The following is a 20,428-nucleotide window of genomic DNA, read 5'->3' on the forward strand; positions in this document are numbered from 1 at the left end:
AGACTACAGAGTTAACCGTTGCTATGGACGCAGCTCTCACTGTGAGTGTAACAATGTATTTTTAAACAGAGGAAATATAATCCTTTTTAATTCAATAAAATCATTTCCAAATCAATATTTTGTGTCAAATTATTGATTCTTAGGGGTTCCATTCTGCTATAACAACCTGCTCATTATACACTATCCCTTACTTATAATGTAATCAGAGATCCGGAGGGCCTACCCAACATTAAAGAACGCAACTTTGCTTCAATAACAGTTATGAATCCTCCACAGCAGCCATGACAGTGATCTTGAAGACTGTATAGTTCATTTGATCGCAACTTTTGTCCATTATTTTTGAGTTCTAAATATTCATTCCATTAAAAAAAATGTTGGTGATAAATTATGTCACAATCTCATTAGACTGGCTGGTCCAGATCTGGTCGAGATAAGATAATTTTACCAGTTATGACAAAAAACATCACAAAAAAGTAACTGCAAGCATGGCCACTCATGGCTTCCATACATTCATGTAAAACTGTCAAAATATGAAGATATAAGCACATTTTAGTTTAACAAGGCATAACATCTTTATTGTTATACACATAACTTCATCTCCAAAGACTTTGCACAAATCAGTGGGGTAACATGAACCTTGAGATATCAAAAGTCTCCCGCAGTTCCTCGTCATTTCCTTAAATACTCAAACAAGTACACCTGCCTTTCACATCCCCAAATGGTGCATACAGTACAACCAATTAGAAAGAAAGTATTTTTTTCCACTGTCAAACATTATCATATGTGCATTACATTACCAATTACAAACAAGTTATATTCATTGTCAAAATACAGGTGTGCAAATTGTTAGAAAAATACCAACTCATACCAGATTCTGGATTGTGCTCTGTAAAAATCCTTACAAATAGTATATAATAATCTATATATAAATGACTCCAACATGCAATGTTGCATTTCGAAAAATATCCCATAAACAGGCTGTTCTGTTAAACCCTCCACAAACTCCAGTCTTCACCATGCTTGTGTGAAGACAGTTAAAACAAGAAAAAGAGGGTGTTGCACAGAAAGGGTGAAAAATTGTTACTCAATGCATCACATTTAGAATAAAACAAGTGTTTTGAATAATTCATATCTTGGTCTGCTTTTATTTTCTACTCCAGATTTTAAATATTTAGTTTCCAGTTTTATGTTGACAGTTTGCAAACTAAAATGTAATGTGCTGCTTATTGTGAAACAGACAATTTAATCAAGTTTAATTTCAAAACTTAATTTAAAAATAAAAGCCATATTAAAGCCCTTTTTGTGATTACCAATGTTCACAAACACATCAGTTGTACAATGAATAAATAATGAATCTTGGTAGTGATGACAGTAAATGTCAATCATACAAATAACCACTTTTTTTTATAAATCAAATAAACTCATGCCATACCTGCAACAAAGACTACAAACAGCTACGATGAGGCAAGTTAAAAAAGCATGATTCAGGTGATGACAACAGTCAAAATATCCCCCCGCACGACAAAGTTAAGACAAGGATGGCATCTCGTTCCCTCCCCCCTTCCTCATCTGTTTCTGAGGTAAACAGTAGCACTGTTAAAGACTTTTAAAAGGCATCTCTCCTTCTCCCTGCTGCCACATTCCCCATGGCCTTAACCTGAATAAATTCACCTTCAACCGTCCACAGGACTCTCTCAGTCCAGTTTCAAAGCACGCAACGCTGCTGGGACTACAGAAGCAGCTGCGTGAACTGCGTCTTTGCATTTGAGTGGTAAAATGAGAAAATGAGAGCAAAGAATAAAATGAGGGAATTCAAGCAAAATGGTCTTGGCATGTACAATAAAATAATTTTCCTTCTAAATTTAATAAATAACATAAGACATGTGTTACTTCACTCTCACAGAGCTAGGTAGCTTTTAAAGTGTGATCCTGCTTCCTACGCACAGTGCCGCTGTTAATTGACACCCTCTTTCAAAACCACTCATTCAGATCATGAGAGTCTGACAAAATAAAATGGATTTTTATAATTGTACGACCCCCCTTTTTGGCAATATATACTATAAGCTTTCCTTTGAAAAAATAAAACATATTGCACTTTCAGTGACATGAATGTGTAATGTCAAATTACAACTCAATCGATGAAAAAGTGAGTAGAATTTCAAAATAAAAGGGGAAAAAATTATTCATATGACTGCAGGTAACCAACATTCAGAGAACAACAATGACCGAAAAAAAGCTACAATAAAACAGAAAACAAACAAAAATAAAAATGTTAAAACTGTACCATGCACGGGGAGTGTGTCAAAGCAGTGTATCCTGGGTTACAACGGACGGAGCTTGAGAAAGCTGCGGTGATGATTGGGTAAACAGAGTAAGACTGGAAAGTGACCGTGCTAGCACTGACTGCTGGCATCGGTCGTGCCCAGTTTCCTGTTGCAAGAGTGGTGTGAACCCCAGAAAACGCACGCTCCCGCTGCGACTGCCCCCTCCCTCGCCCATGGCCGCCGGGCTCACATCTCCCCATCAAAACGTCAGATGGCAAAATAGAAAGGCAGCTGTTTGCTCCCGTCATCTAAAAGTGCATCTCCACACTCTTCCAACAAAGTCCGTCAGCCCACCGCTCTCCCTGCCAAGGCAGTGGGAGTGGGCTACAGAGACCAGTGCTGGGATCAGCATACGTGTGGGTTTCAATTACTTCTTTTTTCAGCCTGTGTATGTTTGGTTGCATTTTTAAACTTTTTTTTTTTTAATCTCACTAGACACAACATTTCGCCTCAGCTTTTACAGAAGCCAAAGGAGTGCTAATTCACGGGGCTGGCCCTTTAAGAAGGCCCATGACAGGTTGGTGGTAGTGATGCCTCCCTCCTGATTCTCTTTCTTCGGTGTCACGTTGGTTCCTCAACACCTACGGCCACCCCCGTTTCTCACTGGCGCCATTTTCATTTTCAAGGCCGGTGATGCAACTGTACTGGTTGCCATGGTTTCACTGCAACAGAAAAAATGAGTAAAACAGGTGGATTCATCTTTAGAATTACATCAGTTCATCTGGTCGTTTTTAATTGATAAAAGTAAAATCAATACACTTACCTGAGAAACAGCATCATCATGTCAGAAAATGGACAAATATAATTGCAAGGCCAATATTCAACAGCATTACCATAGCAACCAGGATTGAGTTAGGACCCTGTAAAAAATGATATCAAAATAAACATCAGATTTCACATAATAATGACACATCCAGTGATCTGTACATATTTTTGGGGGGTAATATGCATATATTCTCTTTCTTGGCAAAGTCAGATAGGAAAATCGATACCACTTTAATTTCTGTATGGAAGTTATGAAACTACAGCTAGCAGCCCATTAGCTTAGCTTAACACAAAGACTGTAAACAGAGGCAAACAGCTGGCCTGGCTCTGTCGAAAGGCAACAAAATTCAACTGATCCGACTACTTAACATGATAACGCTTGCTACTGAGGCCAGCCGACATTACAAGAAGTTGCTACTGGCCGAGAGAAAAAATCCAACACATAAACCATCGCAAAGTGTATATTTTTGTTTTTAAACTTCATATTTTGTATGGATCACACAAACAAGGAATGGCATAGTAATTAGAGAGTGTTAGAGGTGCAACTTAGCAGATTTTGTTTCCTTTAAACAGAGGAAGGCTAGCTTTTTCCCCTATTTCAGATTCTTTTGCTGAGCTAAGCTAATTAGCTACTGGTTCAAGCTTCATATTTGATGAACAAAGATGAAAAGGGTATTGAGCTAGTCTTCTTACTCTTGGTTTTCAAGTCTTCAAAGCTAACATGAAGCTAACACCAGCAGCTAGCTAACTTAACTTAGCCAAGACTAAAACAGAGTGAATTAGTGAAACATCTAGCATTGCTCTGTTTCAAGTTACTAAATAAGCCAACCAGAACCCTTTAACCCGGCTAATAAGCATATTATATTGTGTTTGTTAAATCAAAATTTTGATTTTGTACAACTTAAATTAAAAAAAGAAGTCATGTTAGCTTCACAGGTGTTTGTTTGGTAGATTTGTTACATTTGGGCAAAGCACGGCTAGCATTTTCCGTATTTGTGCTAAGCTTATTAGCTGCTGGTTTCAGCTTCATATTAGATGAACAGAGATTAAAATGGTGTTGATCTGGTTTCTAACTCTTGGCAAGAAAGCAAATAAGAACATTTCCCAAAATATCCACTTAGTATTCCTTGAAAAATCTATCCTTGTTTATCCTAACACTGATACTTACTGTTTCTTCCATGCTTTCTGCAATCTCCATACTGGCTTTCTTTGTGTCTGCGAGGCTCTTTGGCTTTAGGGAATCCTGCTTCCTGAGTTTCGGTTCGCTCTTGCTCTCCCGTAGGGAGGCTGGCTTAGGAGTGGGGGTACTAAAAGACTTAGGGGGTTGTGGGGGCATACGTGCCAGGGCCAGGGCACTGGGCTCTTCCTCTATATCCTCCTCAGGGTCCGGCGGTGGATGGACCCTTGTGGGGGCCTTGACATAGTAACTGTGGTACTCGGTGTGGAGCTCACCATTGACTGGAACTGCAGGAGGCTGAGGAGGCGGAGCGGATGCTGCGGTAGGCTGCTGAGTTTTCGAAGGTTTCGGTGGAGCCTCGAGGTGCACATGAGAAGCTTTAGGGCCATCAGTGACGGGCGGCCTCTCCTCTTTACTCAGCTTTCTACTAGACCGCTCATCCCTGCTCGGCTTATGACTCGACTTTTCTTCTTTGCTTATCTTGCGGGAAGGTTTTTCCTCTTTGCTGGTTTTGCGGCTGGTGCTGTTGGCGAGCTGACCTTTCTTCTTGCTGGAGTGAGGCGAGGGGGGAGGCGTGGTTACAGGACTTGTCGCGGGGGAGTGGGGGGGAGTGGTACCTTTGCGGTAAAAGTGGGGAGAATCTTTTGGCGACTTGTCCTTCTTTTCAACAGGGACCTCTTTAATCTCCACGGGCTCCTTTGACTGTTGTTTTATGTAGTCAGGTCCTGCAGAGGGGAGAGAGGTGACACATGTTAGCATAAAAAAATAATCTACAGACATAGCAAAGAGAAAAATCTTTCAAGAAATACAGAGAAGAGGAGAGATTTAGACGAGCATATTGATACACCTCTTAAGTCTGTAAAGGAAACATGAAGCTAACACCAGCGGCCTGCTAGCTTAACTTAGCCAAAACTAAAACAGGGTGAATAAGCTAAGCAGCTAGCATTGGTATTTTTAAAGTTAACTAAATAAGCCAACCAGAACCCCCTTCAGCCGTCTAATAAGCACTTTATATCTTGTTTGTTAAATCAACATGTAGTTTTTACTTTAAAATAAACCAGAGGTAATGTTAGCTTCACAGGTGCTGTTAGCTTGATTTTTACATTTGGGCAAAGCACGGCTAGCTTTTTCTGTGTTTTGCAAAGTTAAAAAAAAGGCTGGCTATGGTTTCATTAGTATCATACAGGCACCACCCTAAAACAAATTTCTCAATACTTTTCAGGTATTGACCAAAATAATATAGTCACTACTTGTATTGAAGCTGCTCGAATTAAACGGTTGCTACATTTGATCCTTTTTGTATCCGTATCTAGAAGTAGAGTATTAGCATTGTTTTGCTAGCAGCCAAACACTGTCAGTGTTCTTAATGTGACACTTGATTTGCCCACTACATCTACAACTAATACAGTCTGGGCTGTGGTGAAGTTGAGTGTTGTATATCTGACAGAGTTGGCAGTAAAAGACATTTGGATGAGGCGTGTTGCTAGTGGCATTTTACGGAACTGAATGCTTCCATCTGCATGTGGGATATGTAGATGGATGTAGAAGAAAGTAAAAGGTATCAAATGAATTACTCTGTTAGTATTGGTATCTTTTTAACGGTAGCTAGTGGATTAATATTGTTTTCAATGATACCCAGCCCTACCAGAAATTAATCTTGAATGAATTGATTGAAGCTCATATGAAAAGGTACAAACTGGGGCTTAGCGCGCCCTAGCTCACACATATTAGAGTACAAAACACAAGCTGACGATCTTTCAAATGGCCCATGTTTTTTTCAGGTTTGTAGATAGTTCAATGATGTCACAGGAGATCCGATCAAACCCTGAACCGACAACAATGCTAGTCTGACATTTTTGATTCGGCCACTGTCCAAAAAGCCAGATTAGCAGAACAGAGCACTCCCAATTTGCTTCCCATCCTGCCCAACTGCAGTGAGCTAGATTAAAACCAGAGCTGGCCCAAAGCAAAGCTGAACTTTCAATTAAAATATTCATGAATCAACATTATATATGCAATAATCCTGCAAAGAGGGAGACGGGGAAATAGACTGATTAATGCAGGGTCACAGACACCCTTTCACAAAGCAAGCCTCCTCTGCAGGCTCTTCTTTATCATCAGTTATTCTCTTTAATCAAAATGTTGTTTTCCTGGAAAGGCCCTTGTCACATCAATTCTCCGCATCCAACCAACACGCTTGTACAGATAAAAAGAGTCGACCTTAAGGTGCAATTATGCCTTTCTTTTTGTCTGGGGAAGCTCTTACTGTTGTACGATCAATCAGGACTGCAGTCCTTGGTTATTTAATGCAATTATAGTGATAGTACTGCTTTTAGAATAAATGCACACTTCTCTTTTAACGACATATCTCCTGAATTTCCATTACGGACATGATGTGCTCTAATGTGTGGAAAATAGAGCCTGGATCTGGATGTAAATGCCTTTTTGCATGTGTGAAAAATGACACTTTATCTGTCCCTTTTGTTCTGCGCTGAATTAATATTTATTAGAGACATCAGGCTCTTTGTTTGCCTGTTTTTTCTTCACTTCGCCTAAATTAGGCGGTGTCAGTGTGACTAACGCAGGGACAATGCTGCTTTGTGTGAAGTACATCAGATGGCATGAGCACAGACAGATCCTCTGCATCCATATAGCCAATTTGAAGTAGAAAGAAAGAAATACAAAAGTAATGAAGGCAATCTACTTTATAAATGCTGAAAGAAAGATATCAAAGACTGTTTTGCTGGTGATCCTTATGTGTTCATGTTGGTGTGTTTAGTATTGACTGGGTTGCTGGGTTGGAAAATCAATCAAAGGCGTCTCTTTATATGCATGCCACCTTCAACGTTTGTGCACTGCAAATCATTAAAAATTATACAAATTGATTTGAAGACAGCTATCGCCTCCAGGAACACTCGTATCCAGCAGGGAACAAGTGCATCCCTTCCCATATCAGTGTAAACAGCCTTATCGCCGAGCCTTTTGGGCCTCAGTACTCATAAGCCTGAAGTATTTTTCGGCTGCATGGCATTCTTAATTTGTTTCATAACCTCCACAACTAATAAGACCCACTACAAAGAGACAGGGGGACATTTGAACATCTGTGGGGCTTAATGTATCTGCCGAGCTTAATTTCACACCATAACTCAATAAGAGTTAGGGCTCCGTGGGCGGGCCCGAGCAGTTTCGCTCTGTTTGGGGACGGATTCCTGCGAGGGGTTCCAGGCATTTTCTGAATGGTTCTCGGCACTAAAATGACCCCCGGCCTCACGCTCGCACAGAAGTGCTGCACCGGCAGTCATTTAAAACAACCTCTACTACACTTCTAATCCAAAACTGAGTAATCTCACAACTTGTTGTTGTTGAGTTGACATTTAAGCTTGTGTAGAGCTCGTTGTCGTGAGTGAGTGAAAATTTATTAGATGTACTCCACCAAGGAATCCTGCCAGGTCAGCTGGAACATGTACTGGGACTCAATTACCCAAATGGCTGTGGTGTTTCTTTCATCTGAACATTGATCATCTGGGCTGAGTCTGCAGCCCCCCCAGATAGAGTCATTAAAGTAGGCCATGGTATTATTCATGACCAAGACAAAAATACTCGACGGAAAACTAAAAAAGCACTCTAAAGATCTGTATTAAAGAATTTAGAGCTTTATTTCTTTCAAATTTAAGATATATACCTATCAAGTTTAAAGAAAATATCAACTGTAGCCTCATTGTCTCTCTGAGGATCTACAGATACAAGGCCTTGTTTAAGCTGCGGTTACCAGTTCTATTAATCCACAGCACATTTTCTGCTCCAGTGATCTCTTACCAAAACACACGCTCAGCGACGCGCACGCACACACCGTCATATACTCACACAAAACACAACAGATCGGCTGTTTAAGACCCAGCCTAACCCCTGCTGACCTTAATATGAGATGAACGGTAGAAGCACGAGGGGAGCTGCAGTATAAGTGTGCATGCCTGGATGTGCGTATATAGGGGATGGGGGGGGGGAGTACAGAATGTGCCGGTATCACATCTGTTGTGATGGTGCATCATTCAGATGATGATCATAGGGGGGCAGTAGCTTATAAAGCCCAGAGTTGAAAGGCCATTAGGCAGCTTAAGCCTGAAAGAAAATATCAATTATGCTTGAAATAGTGAAAAAATGTATATGATATCAAAGTTCTGAATCTTATTAAGCATCCACAAAAATCTCAGTGAAAATATACCCTCAACACTATTACAACACCTAAAACAACATACAGCTAATTAGCTGTTTCGGCCATTTCTCAAGACTATGTGGGCGTGGCCAATCACATTTGATTGACATCTCACTGGCTCGGCACACAGCTCGGCACAAGGGTAAGTAACAAAATGCATAACTATCTATAACATACCTAGCAGTTAGCATACACATGCAACATTAGCCGAGATGCTCCATTTTGTCTCAAAGCTAACCTTGCAATGCTAAATTCTCTGTAATGCTAGCTAGCGCTTTTTACAGTGCTAAACTCCCTCGGCTATCGACAATAGATAATTAATGGCTAGCACAAAACGTTGCAGCCGGAAATATACAACAGCAGTCGTCACTCAGTCGTTACTTGGCTAACGCTAATGCTAACACTATGTGTAAACAGCCCGAATAAGTTAGCTGTTGTACGACTTTGCCTATGATTTGATAGCTGAATTACTTTTGTAATAAATATCAGAGCATAGCCCCATTTTAAACAAATTATCAGTAAAGTTTACAGAAACTTAATGCCAACATTTGTAGTTTGCATTGAAACTAATGTCTATGCTTACTATGTACCTATTATGTAACTATTATGTACATAAACCCTAAATTACACTGTAAGAAGGCTATAGCGGATGTTGGTTTCCAGTGGCCTTTACATCCTTGTCAGTTACAGATTGGTGAACACAGGTATACATTTTCTATAAGGTAACTGTTTAAATGTTCAGCATGCTATATAATAATAGGTCTATCATTTGGCAGTGAGTGGCATTTGCATTTTCCTGGTTTGTGTCCCTGTTCTTTGAAATATATGTAGTAGTTGTGTCTGTGGGTTGTAATTTCTCTTTCATCCTCCTACTCACACAGACAGATGGACAGGGGAGCTGTCATTGTTTGGCCAGCTTACTTGTACTAGTGTTGCATAGACACATACACATGTAAACACACGTATTTGTGTGTTTACTTAACCAAACACACGCATATAAAGTAAACCTCATTGTGGTTGAGTGTAATCACTGTCTTCCTGTGCTTTGTTATTAAGTGGCGGCGTGAAAAGAGGAACATGGAAGGGCTCTTACGCTGACATGAAGTGACGTGTGATTGACGGAGCCGTGGGATGATGCTAGACGCTACGAGGAAACGGCAGTAAAACCACAGATTTTTACAGACTTAAATAGAGCTTTTAAATGTTCAGATCAGTAGGTGGCTTTAAATAATTTACATTCTGTATCCTTGAAAGTCATTCGAAGTTGCTGCATGACTTTAAACTTCAGCTACTGTCTTGAAATTTACTCCACGACACCTGCTGCCATGAATATAAAGCAGCACCTGCTCATGTCTGCTTTCCAGACATGACAGGCCCCTGCTTTTATGGTTCCACCTGGTCAAGTGTACCTTGAATGGGTCAAACAGGGCGGAGCGGGATCCCAACTCACCCACACAAACCCTCAACCCCTCCCCCTGTTACCGGCTGAAGGAAGGGACAGCTGCTCTGTGTCAGCCCTTGAGAGGGGCGAGCGTGGGGCTGGGTTCCTCTCAGTGCATAAGGATTTCAGCTATGTCTCCAGTAGACCCAAGCGAGCACCAAATATAGCCCAATTAACGTCACGGCGCAGGCCCCGCCCCGCTAACCCTTGCTGCACCCCCTCCAGGGTGCTGTATGTGAACCAATCATAAAGGTCAGGGTCCTGTTCCCTGTGACCCCCTCTTCCCTTTTGAAGTGCACACTCCCAATCTGGGTGATAATCTGCTATGAGTCTGAAATGCCAATTACAAACAACAAGGGGTTTAGACCCCTGGTTGTTGCCATAGAGGACGTATTAGAAGCTGAGGGATGGGGGTAAGTGAGAATATTTCCACTGCGGAGGTAGACGTTGAGTGAAAGTCTCGGTAAAAGTGAGACATTCTTGCTTACCAGAACTTTTGCAAGACTTTTATAAAGTAGGAAAAAATTGGACATGTGGAAAATGAGGTTTGGCTTCCTGCAGGTGCCTGCCTGGCTCTCGGCTCGGTTTACCAGACACGCTCACGTAGCTGAACATTTAAACTCTGGGCTCAGATGTCGCCGTACATTATGATGACATCGGCCACTTTCTCATTCATAATCTGACTTATAAGGCAAGGACGCTCTCGGCACCGACTCGTGAACCCCGGAGATCCCCCGTTCTGCCAAGCATGACGGCTGTTTTCCACAACACAAACAAGCGGCGGGATGTCTCTGGCCTGGGCTGACCGTTTCTAAGGCTTAGTGGAGGGACATGCTTGAATGGGTCCCATTGTGGATCTATTTGTCACTCACTATTTTGTGGTGGCTTCTGGCGAGGGCCCAAGGTCGGCTAGCTCATAGAACTAAATATATGACACAGAGTGGAAGAGGGGAGGCGAGTTAATGTAGATCTCACACTATGAATAAAAAGACACATAAAAGGCAGGACAAGGAACTTCTGAATATTAATGAAACCTTATTTACAAAATTTCAGCTTAAAAAACAAATGGATCCAATGTGAGATTATTATGTTAGTAGATTAATGTCTTCCTGAGGTAAAGCTTCTTTAAAAACGATGTTGCCCTTTCCGTGCCCTCGTGTTCCACCTCTGGCCCCCGCTCACATCCCAACCTCTCTGACCAAAAAGGATTTGTACCCCTCACTATTTATGTAGTATTATATGTCCGGCACTGCCTTGTAAAACTCAGCTTACCTTGTAAATGAACTAAACAGAGTCGAGTCGACACCCTACGCTGTGTGAGCTGCTGTATAGTATGGCAGCCTGCCTGTTAAACCTCACAGGCAGAGGAAAGATGAGAACTGCTCGGAGCGTTAGATACCCTTACAAACCACTCATATACCTGTACGATATTTCTACTGCTCAAGTTTGATACAATCTGAAAAATAAACGCCAACAAAAGTACGGATAAATGAGCTTTTTACACTTTTTTTTTTGGCTGCAAATTTTAGCAAGTTTTTCCGAGCAGCTACAACGGGCCTTTGAGAGCAAAGACAAGGCTTCCATCCAGACTACAGTACTCAGCTTTAAACTGGCCCTGCTTTGTCTTAGCACACACACAGTCCTCCATTGTGGTGTTGGACGTCGTCCTCGGTACCTCGAGGCTTCGATTACAGTCCTGGAACACCAAACCCTACGCCCTAAGAACAAGCTCATTAGTGACTCACGCACAGCCGGACACGCACAGTAAACATCTTTAAAACGGTGCAAACATCATTATTCATACCCAAATTATTCAACACCATTTACCCGATTCCTGACATGTGGTTTCAACGGAAAGATCAGTGGTTTGAGGAGTGTGGAGCAAAAACAGGGAAAGTGGAAGTGGAAGGATTTTGGAATAGCATGTTTTTTTTTAGTAACTTTACCTTTAATATTAAATGGATTTCTGTTCTTTCTTCTCCTTACATTTTCAAAACAGGCTCCTTATTGAGCTTAAATGCTTTTGAGGGGAATTATTTCTTGCCTGTCTAACATCAAGATCGATATAAACCTAATTGAATGTGACAATTACTCATTGAAAAGACAATTTCTTGGCGTTTCAGTCAGTTTATATCACGCACAAAGAGCTGACACATAATATACAATTTCGAATTGGTGTTTTGTGAATGGATCGAAGTGAAATAGGCAACATTCAGTCCCTCCAGGATTTCGCTGGCTGTCTCAGTGATTGTCGCAGCCTCAAACGCCTGATTTCGGGACAGATTTTTGACAAAGTTGCAATGCAAGTTGTGATGATTTTTAAGGCTTTTTTTTCCTGTGTAACAAGACACATCCACTGTACTGGCTGAAGCTAGCTGTCTTTGAGTCAAGATGCCAAATAAAATGTGTAAAAGTTGAATGAAACTAAAGGAAATTGCCACTGAATAATGTAATCCATATACCCGAAGAAGAATCCACACATTATTTATTACATGGAAGTGGTGTATTGGATTTGTTATCATGGATTGTACAGAGTCTCTATAAAGATTGCTGTTTCAGGCCTGATCAGGTAGCTCATAAAAGAGAGACGATTGCACCAGAGCCGCGTTAGAACGGATCAGCTGTCTGATTCACATCAAGTAAAAGCACGCCTCTAGCATGCAGCGTTCTGGAGATGTTAAAGGCACAGTAAACAATACTCTTTGTTGTTTTTAGATTGCAGACCTATAAAGATCAATATTTGGTGATGTTCATGTCGACGCCCGGGGGAAATAAGATGCCAATACTTGTATTTTGTCCCTTTTACCTCAGTAAAGAAGTTGAATAAGAACTCCCACCCCAAGTATCTGTACTTCTACTCGAGTAAATAACGTGTGTACCTTTGCCACCTTTCGTTAAAACCCTCCTGCAGACCTCTGCGACCGTCTTAGCAAGGACAGCGCCTTCATTTCTTGGTCAGTCATGCCAGAAAACCTCGCCTATAACCTCTGCTTGCATGCACAGCTAGCCAAATACTATGCAAATTGAGTCCCTTTGAAATATTCAAAATATTTCATTACTTCCAGTGCAGTGAACACATGTGACCCCCCCTGACCCCACAGTGCACCTGCACTCCAAGTCTTATTAATTCAGACAGTAGGAGAGTCCGCTAAGGCTGCTTGATGTCCAAACTTTTCCACTTGAAACATGTTTTAGAATACCAGTAATGTGTTGTGCATGTTGTTACGGGTTACCTGGTTGATAGAAGTTTGGAGAGAGCTCCCTAGCAACCGCCCTGGCGATTTCAGAGTCGTGCACAGCAGAGATGGCGGCCTGCTCTGCGGCCTCGCTCTTTGTCCTGGCATGGGCCGTTCTGGATGAACACAAACAGAGATAAGAGCTGTAACTCAAGAGGAAAAGACATTACAGTGGTGAAAAGTGTGGGAGATATCGACATGGAAACATACACACACACATATTTTATGTTTTTCCCATTATAACTAATGGCTCCGCGTCTACGCAACCATGTTATCTGTGATACTCTTGTCGTTCGGTTTAAACACATCCTCCTTCTGTTATCTCAATCTCTTTCTTGCTCCCCTGTCTGACCCTCCATCCCTGCCTCTTCCTCCTCATCTTTGAGCTGTGTATCACCAAGCCTGTCCCTCTCTTGGGGATGACATAACACCTCCCCTTGTGCCTCTATCTCAAATCCAAATCCTGATTTTCCAAATGGAGCGCGGCCACATCCAAGCAAGACCTTAATCCAGTCTGGAGCACTGCGCTGCACTGCTGCTGAACCACGCGGGAGCAGTGCCCAGAAGGCACACACACACACACACACACACACTGAGACACATGTGGACACATATGATCATATTATATCATATCATATCATGTATGAACAGCAGGTGGTGGAGTGAAGGCTTAGGGTTGATTCTTAAGCCAGTCAGGAAAAAAAGAGGAACGTGTCCGCTGCAGGTGACTGATAGAAAATAAAGCTTATAATACATTAATAAATAATGTACCTTAAAATATATAAAAATAGACACCGTTATGACAACTTTTCAGACCATTCCCGAAACAGCAGCATGAAAAAACCTCACTCAGAAACCAAAAGGCAGAAGAGTAATATGTTTTGGAATCAATGTGAGCGCAGCATTAGCACTGAGAGGTATTATGGGAGCGTAGCATGCTCGGACAGACAGAGGCCAGGGTGCTGACCTGCTTAACAAATCCCTTGAAAACTCCACGATACGTCACATCGAACACGCGCCTGCACATACAAACAAACAAACATTTAGAGCCGTAGGAGGGCATGTATCGCTCCACCTCTGCCAGACTCCATTCAATAAAAGGCCTAATTTTGCAACAATGTGTTTATAAGTTGAGTCACTTGAGCTGACAATACGTGACGGCGCAACATACAAAGCGAGTGCCCAGATGTGCAGTCCGAGTATCACTGTAAGTATTGACAGCTGTGCCTCGCGCCCTGCTTAACCCCACTCATCCATCTTCCTCTTCCTCATTCATTCACCATCCCTTCTCTCTTTCAATCAATGCTCCCTGTTTTTTTCCATCCTTCTTTATTGACTCTGCATCCTGTCACCCACACCCCCCTCCCCTGCATCCTCCTCCTCTCCCTCCCTCTCTCTCTTCTTTCTGTCAGAGTGACCCCAACGGACAGATGTCTCTATTTCGGACCACACTTCTCTGTCCTTGGACTCTGGGCAGTCCTGTTTTTGACGGGGATGGGACATTGGGATATTAAAATGCATGAGGAGCCATATGCTGGCGGGAAAGACGGACCATTTCCTCTCTAGAAATAAGCTCCTGCTTCACCCAAAGACAGAGGACACACTCAGGCTCTGCTTGAAGGAAGAACTGACCAGCTGTGGCACAGTTACAAACATGTATAGGAATACAACTAGTGCAGCTATAAGCAGGTACAGTATATCTTCACTGTTAAAACTGACATAAAAGCATTCCAGTTACATCACACCTCGACATGCACACTGTAGACATCCAACTTGCCACACATGCTGCCACAAGGACGTACATGCTTCTATTTCTGAAATGTGTGAAATGTGCAGCCGAGTGAAAGGAGGCACGAATGCGTCACCGATGCATACAGCGTGCCCGTGACATATCCTAAAGGATCTTAACAGTTCCTTTTAGGTAGAGCGGGCAGAAAGTCACGGGCAGACAGAGGAAGCGATGCAGACTGCGCACAGACAGGATGTCTGGTGGCGGGAGGTGACAGGCGGAGAATGATGGGAGTGTGAGAGAGCAGTGGGACAAGAGGAGAGCGGAATGGGAGGCGAGAAAGCGTGGGCATGTGAGGCGTAGAGACGAACGGGATGGATGGTTTCATTTACTGTTGGAAGGAAGATAATCTTACACACACTTTTACTCAAATGACATCTTGATTAGGGCTGCACCAATAAAGCGGACGATTGGAGTCATCAGTGGAGAAGACCCTGAGTCTTACAAGTTGTCTTTGTGCACAAGGTTTCTACAAGGATCTTAAAAGCAGTAAAAACACAAAATGAAGCTGTTTCACCGTGTCTCGGGGCGCTGGTTTAGCCCAGTTGGTAGAGCAAGCGCCCCAAATACAGAGGCTACAGTCCTCTACGCAGCGGGTGCAGGTTAGACTCCTGCCCTCGGCCCTTTGCTGCATGTCATTCCCGACTCTCCTCCAAATATTTCCTGTCTCTCTTCAGCTGCCCTATCTTATAAAGGAAAAAATGCCCCCAAAATAATATGTAAAAAAAAAAGAAATTGTGTCTCTCCAAGGCTGTTTGGTGGGGCTTCCAACGCTGCAAGCTAAGCTACTGCTAACATTAGCATACTAGCGTACTAAATTCATTCATAGGGTTAAACATGATGGTGAATTAACCTGAAACACAAAGAAAGTAGTCAGTTTTCCAGTATCGCTATCTGGCTGACAGCACTCACACCTGCTGTCTTACAGGTGAAACATGAGACTCATGTTGGCTGATACAGAAGTTAGCTGTGGCGCTAATCTAACCAAAAAACAACAAATAGTTAAGCTTTTGGGTCTATGTCCACTAACGCCGTTTTTTGTGCTGGTAGCACCCACGTCCTCAATTTCAGAGCGCTTCTCACCAGCAGTAACTGTTGCTAGGTTACGAAAGTTGTCTGGCGGCACTTCCGCTTCCCTCGGTAGTGACCGTTAAATCTGTTTTTAATCGCTCTGTATGCTTAATGTTTGCTTTAATTCAATGATATTTTACAAAGAAACAGAAAAACAATGGTTAGGAATCGCGTCCTGGCGTTAGCAGCACTAGACAAGGAAATTGTACCCTCGAAAAAGCAATACCATACGCTTCTCCTCCACCAGAAGTCCCGCCCCTTCCTGATTTTGATTGGTCGGTGAGGGAGAATTGACACTGACGAGTGCGACAGTGTTCCAAAAGTTGAACTCCGAAGTTGAATGCCGAGGGCGTTTTTGGGCTGAGGACGCCGAACTGCATTGGTTTTGTTTAGAAAATAGGTCCAAAAAACACTGTTAGTGGACACAGGCCCTTAAATTTAACAGCAAAATCTGATTGGCTGACAAAATTCTGAGAAAGGTACAGCTCCCAACAAACTAACTATAATCATCAGATGTTTTTTCCACGAGGGGGCAGCGCAACAAGCTGTAAACACAACATGACACATTATCACTTATAAGCAATATTAGCATACTAAATAATACATGCTTTGTACAGCTAAGGGAAAATGCAGGGCGAGGTAATAAAAGTCACTAAACTTGGCCCCTTTCACATTACCCATGATGCATTGTTAATGTAAAATTTTTAAAAGCAGCTTTAAGTATGCGTTACACTAGCAATAAGTGGCTTCAGTGCCCATTCACAAAGTGTTAGCACACCTAAAGAGCCCAACTTTGAAATTCAACATCCTGTTGATTATAAATTCAAAAGTCTGCGTACACAACAACTCACGCTTGACCTTTGAAAAACTTCTAGAACTTCTCAGACAGTCTGCAACCTCTCCACTTGAGGCCAATCTGCCTCTGAACATAAAGCAACACCTGTTCAAGTCTAGTTCGGGGTCCTGCAGGTGCTTCCTTTGAGGCCGAGTGAGCCGGGGATCCGTCCAAGCAAACACAAGTATCTGAATCCATAAATGCAAACAACACAAACACTCACACAACAGTTTGTAGCAATCTGGCGAGAGTGTAGAAGCGAGCAGAGACTTTGAAGCTGTTGGACTGAAGCTCCGTTTGAGAGATGGTATTGATGGCCGGCGAGATCAATGGCTGTTTCATCACTTGTGACAAATTAATTGTGTGAAAAGTGTCGAGTCAGTTTGGCAGACTGCGAGGCGGACGCTCATTCCCCCTGCAGAATGTGTGTGTTTGAGATATAGAAGGAGAGAAAGGGAAGAAAAATGAGGTAGAAAAAGGTATGGAAATCAAAAGGAGAGAGCGAGAGAGAGAGAGAGAGGGACACTAAAGACTTCTGGGTATTTAGAACTGCTGAGGTATGCATCTCAGCCCCTCTAATTTTACTGTAGGGTTGAATTTCAAACCCCAGCTCGCATGCGGCACGGTGCATCCTCCTTTAAGGTTCATCATACCTTAGTCTTCCGCAGAATTGGGTATTTGTGTATCCGTATTATGATCCTGTTTGTGTGCGAGTGCGTGCTTGATTGTGTGTGCACATTCCCCTGCCTCGGTCCATCACTCCCCAGGCTGTGGCCTATTTGAGGAATCTCGCTCACATATGCTGACACAGATCTGCGCCCCCTCGTCTCTCCGTCCCCCTCCGCCTGTCTTCACTTCGTCCAATCAAGCCTCTTTTCCTCGTCTGTCCGGGCTCGGGAGCTGGAATGCTGACTGGTACAGTACATAATAAGATAGAAGATCAGGCTTGATCTTGCCCGTTGTAAACATCAGCATCTTCCTTTAAACTCTCTCTTTCTTCCCTATGAACAGTTCTACTACAGTGCTTCACATTTCAAGACCATGCTCCATCCTGCTCCTGAAAGGATACAATACATCAACAGAAATTACTGCCCTGTATCTTCCCCAAACAGTCCCCAGGTCCAAAAGAGCAGCACACAACACCACAGAAAGTCTGCACAAATTAGCACTTAGCTCGCCCCTGCACATATCTCTTATATCCGTGCGGGCAATGCTATTGAATTCCCGCCTGGTGCTAATTCAGGATTACTCAAGCGTGACTAACACCATTAGTGGTTAGCTAAAACCGACTCTGAAATTATTCAGGAATTATTCCTGGGCTGAGGTCCGGGCTCACATTACCAGGGGCTGCGGCGGTATGGGGAGGGGAGGGGGACAATGGCTACAGCAAATGAGGCTTTAAATGGGAGATGGAGTGGCTGTTATTATGAGATAAGCTAACTTTATCCTGAAGAAAGAGCCTCGCTGCTGTATAATGAGGATATGTGGGAATGGCCATGTACTGTATTTTAAGTATTTTAGACCTGGTGGTTATTGCAGGCTGCTTATTCTCTCATCCTTTTTCTCTTTTCAGTAGAAGTGAAGATATGCATGCTCCAAAGGGAAATGCATCATCTAAGATCAATTAGGCTTATTAAATTTTCCCGAATCTTGTTACTTGCACGGAAAAGTAATTTTGTTACAAGGTTCATTCAAGGTAACACGGCATTGTATGCAAACACGAATACACAGAGCACCTGAGCAGTATAACTACAAAATTATAAGCACAGGCACTTGAATAAAAAGAACATTAGTCTACTGGGAGGATATGAAAAACGCAGGGTGAGGGGGTGAAAGCATTAAGCAGGGTGCAGGGGTACGGAACAATGAATGGGGAAAAACGCAGACTGCATCGAGTAATGAATAGACCTGTCAGAAAGCAGAAGAAAAGGATACAAAAGAGAGGATGAAGACACAACAACCAGCTTTACTACTGTATTAAATAGCGAAAAAAGTTATAGAAATACTCCTTTGCTTTCTCACTCAGAGTAAGATTAGAGCTTTTATTCCTTGCTCATATTAATATGCTAAAGGCTACAGTCATGGGGCGCTGGTTTAGCTCAGTCGGTAGAGCTGCACCCCATAAACAGAGGCAAAGTCCTCGCTAGAACGGCTGATACCTGCTCTTTGATTCATGTCCTCCCCTCTCTCTCTTCACTGAGGTCACTCTTCACTGTCTTATCAATAAAAGCAAAAGGCCAAAGAAACATTACCTTTAAAGATTAGGCTATAGCTAGCAGGAGGTTAGCTTAGCTAAGCAAAAGCGTGGCTAGTGTAGCTCTGAAGTTTAAAAAAATACACATACCAGCAAAATAATCTGGCACAACACATTACAGGATGTCACTAAGGTTATCATGTGCGTCAGAGGAAGCAACGTACCACCTCACGTGATCTCATTTAATCTCTCACGATCTTATAGGAAAGCAAAATGGAGACAGAGGTGGTGCAACAACCTGTTGGAGCAATGATTTGAAGTGAGAAAAGACAAAAGAAGTCAACTCTATTCTTCTCCAGTGAAAATCAAGTGTTTCTCATGTGCTACAAGAAAAATCAGGGACAACATAAGCAGTCATCTCCATTGCTGGGCCTGTCTGCTTTTAAACAGCAGTGTACCAAGGACAGGCCGAACAACACGTTTTCAGATTGGCAGCTTTGAGACGTCACAAACCTAAGGAGCCAATCCCGTTAATGGATGGGGTGACGCTATGCATATCATTATGTGTAACCTATGGCAACCACTTCGGCGATGTGCGAGCCAGCTGTAACTGCCATCGCAATTTTTGCAAACTCACTACTGACCAGTAACGTTAACGTCGACTAATTACTACATTTCAAGCTAGCTAAGTTTCAACAAGTTGCCACTAAACGACGGCAGAGACGTGTTTTGTTTTCGCGACGGAGAGGGAGGTTGGAAATTTGCATAGTGGGCGGGGCCTATGCAGATTCAGGAATTTTTAATGAGGGAGAAGGAGGAGATGCTTTGGGAGGATTTTTACAAGGTAATTAAATACAGATAAAAACCTATCAGACACAATTTATTATTAATTCAAGCAGAGCATTTTATGTCTTTAAACATGACTGGAGCTGGTCTCTCAGAACTGGAGGTGTAATTTGAATTGTACGTTGTAATATGTGTTAACAGTAATATACTAGCTCACACTAGCCTCAGGGCTAGAATGTTACCCGTCAGCTGCTCTGCCTCCATGTAGACCTCACTCTCATTGGCTATTGTGGTTCTGCTTTGAAAGAACTGGGATTATCAGTCAGATTTTAAATCCTAAATATCAAAAATGAATGGATCTTTGACCCCTCATATTACAAGATAATCTAGCCAACATCAGTACGGTCAAAGGTCCTAGGAAAGATTTCTTCTCCCTTTAGCCGGAGGAATAAAGCAATAACAAACAGATATTAAAACTCCTGCAGTCTGAGTCAAGCTAGGCTAACGATACATCGGCTAAGCTAACAAACTCATAGCTTTGGCATCAAATTTAAGGTGTCACCTGTCTTCTCGTGTCATGTGTAGTTTAATGTTGTA

At 42.4% G+C, this 20,428-nt stretch overlaps 1 protein-coding gene across 1 annotated transcript in view; it reads right to left on the reverse strand.

Annotated features, from left to right (window-relative positions):
- Window positions 1–560: 560 nt before the first annotated feature.
- Window positions 561–20,428, reverse strand: part of jph1a (junctophilin 1a) — a 37,177-nt gene continuing 17,309 nt past the window's right edge. Inside the window, exons 4-7 of the mRNA XM_069667604.1 lie at window positions 13,154–13,272; window positions 4,258–4,991; window positions 3,088–3,184; window positions 561–2,986 (exon numbers count right to left, since the gene is read on the reverse strand). Of these exons, the coding sequence (XP_069523705.1) occupies window positions 3,104–3,184; window positions 4,258–4,991; window positions 13,154–13,272 (934 nt within the window). The 3' untranslated portion in view covers window positions 561–2,986; window positions 3,088–3,103. The remainder of the gene's footprint in view (window positions 2,987–3,087; window positions 3,185–4,257; window positions 4,992–13,153; window positions 13,273–20,428) is intronic.

The sequence above is a fragment of the Semicossyphus pulcher genome, unplaced genomic scaffold (assembly GCF_022749685.1).
Source record: "Semicossyphus pulcher isolate SPU_LCO1_2020_fin unplaced genomic scaffold, fSemPul1.0.p SCAF_18, whole genome shotgun sequence".
Taxonomy (NCBI): Eukaryota; Metazoa; Chordata; class Actinopteri; order Labriformes; family Labridae; genus Semicossyphus; species Semicossyphus pulcher.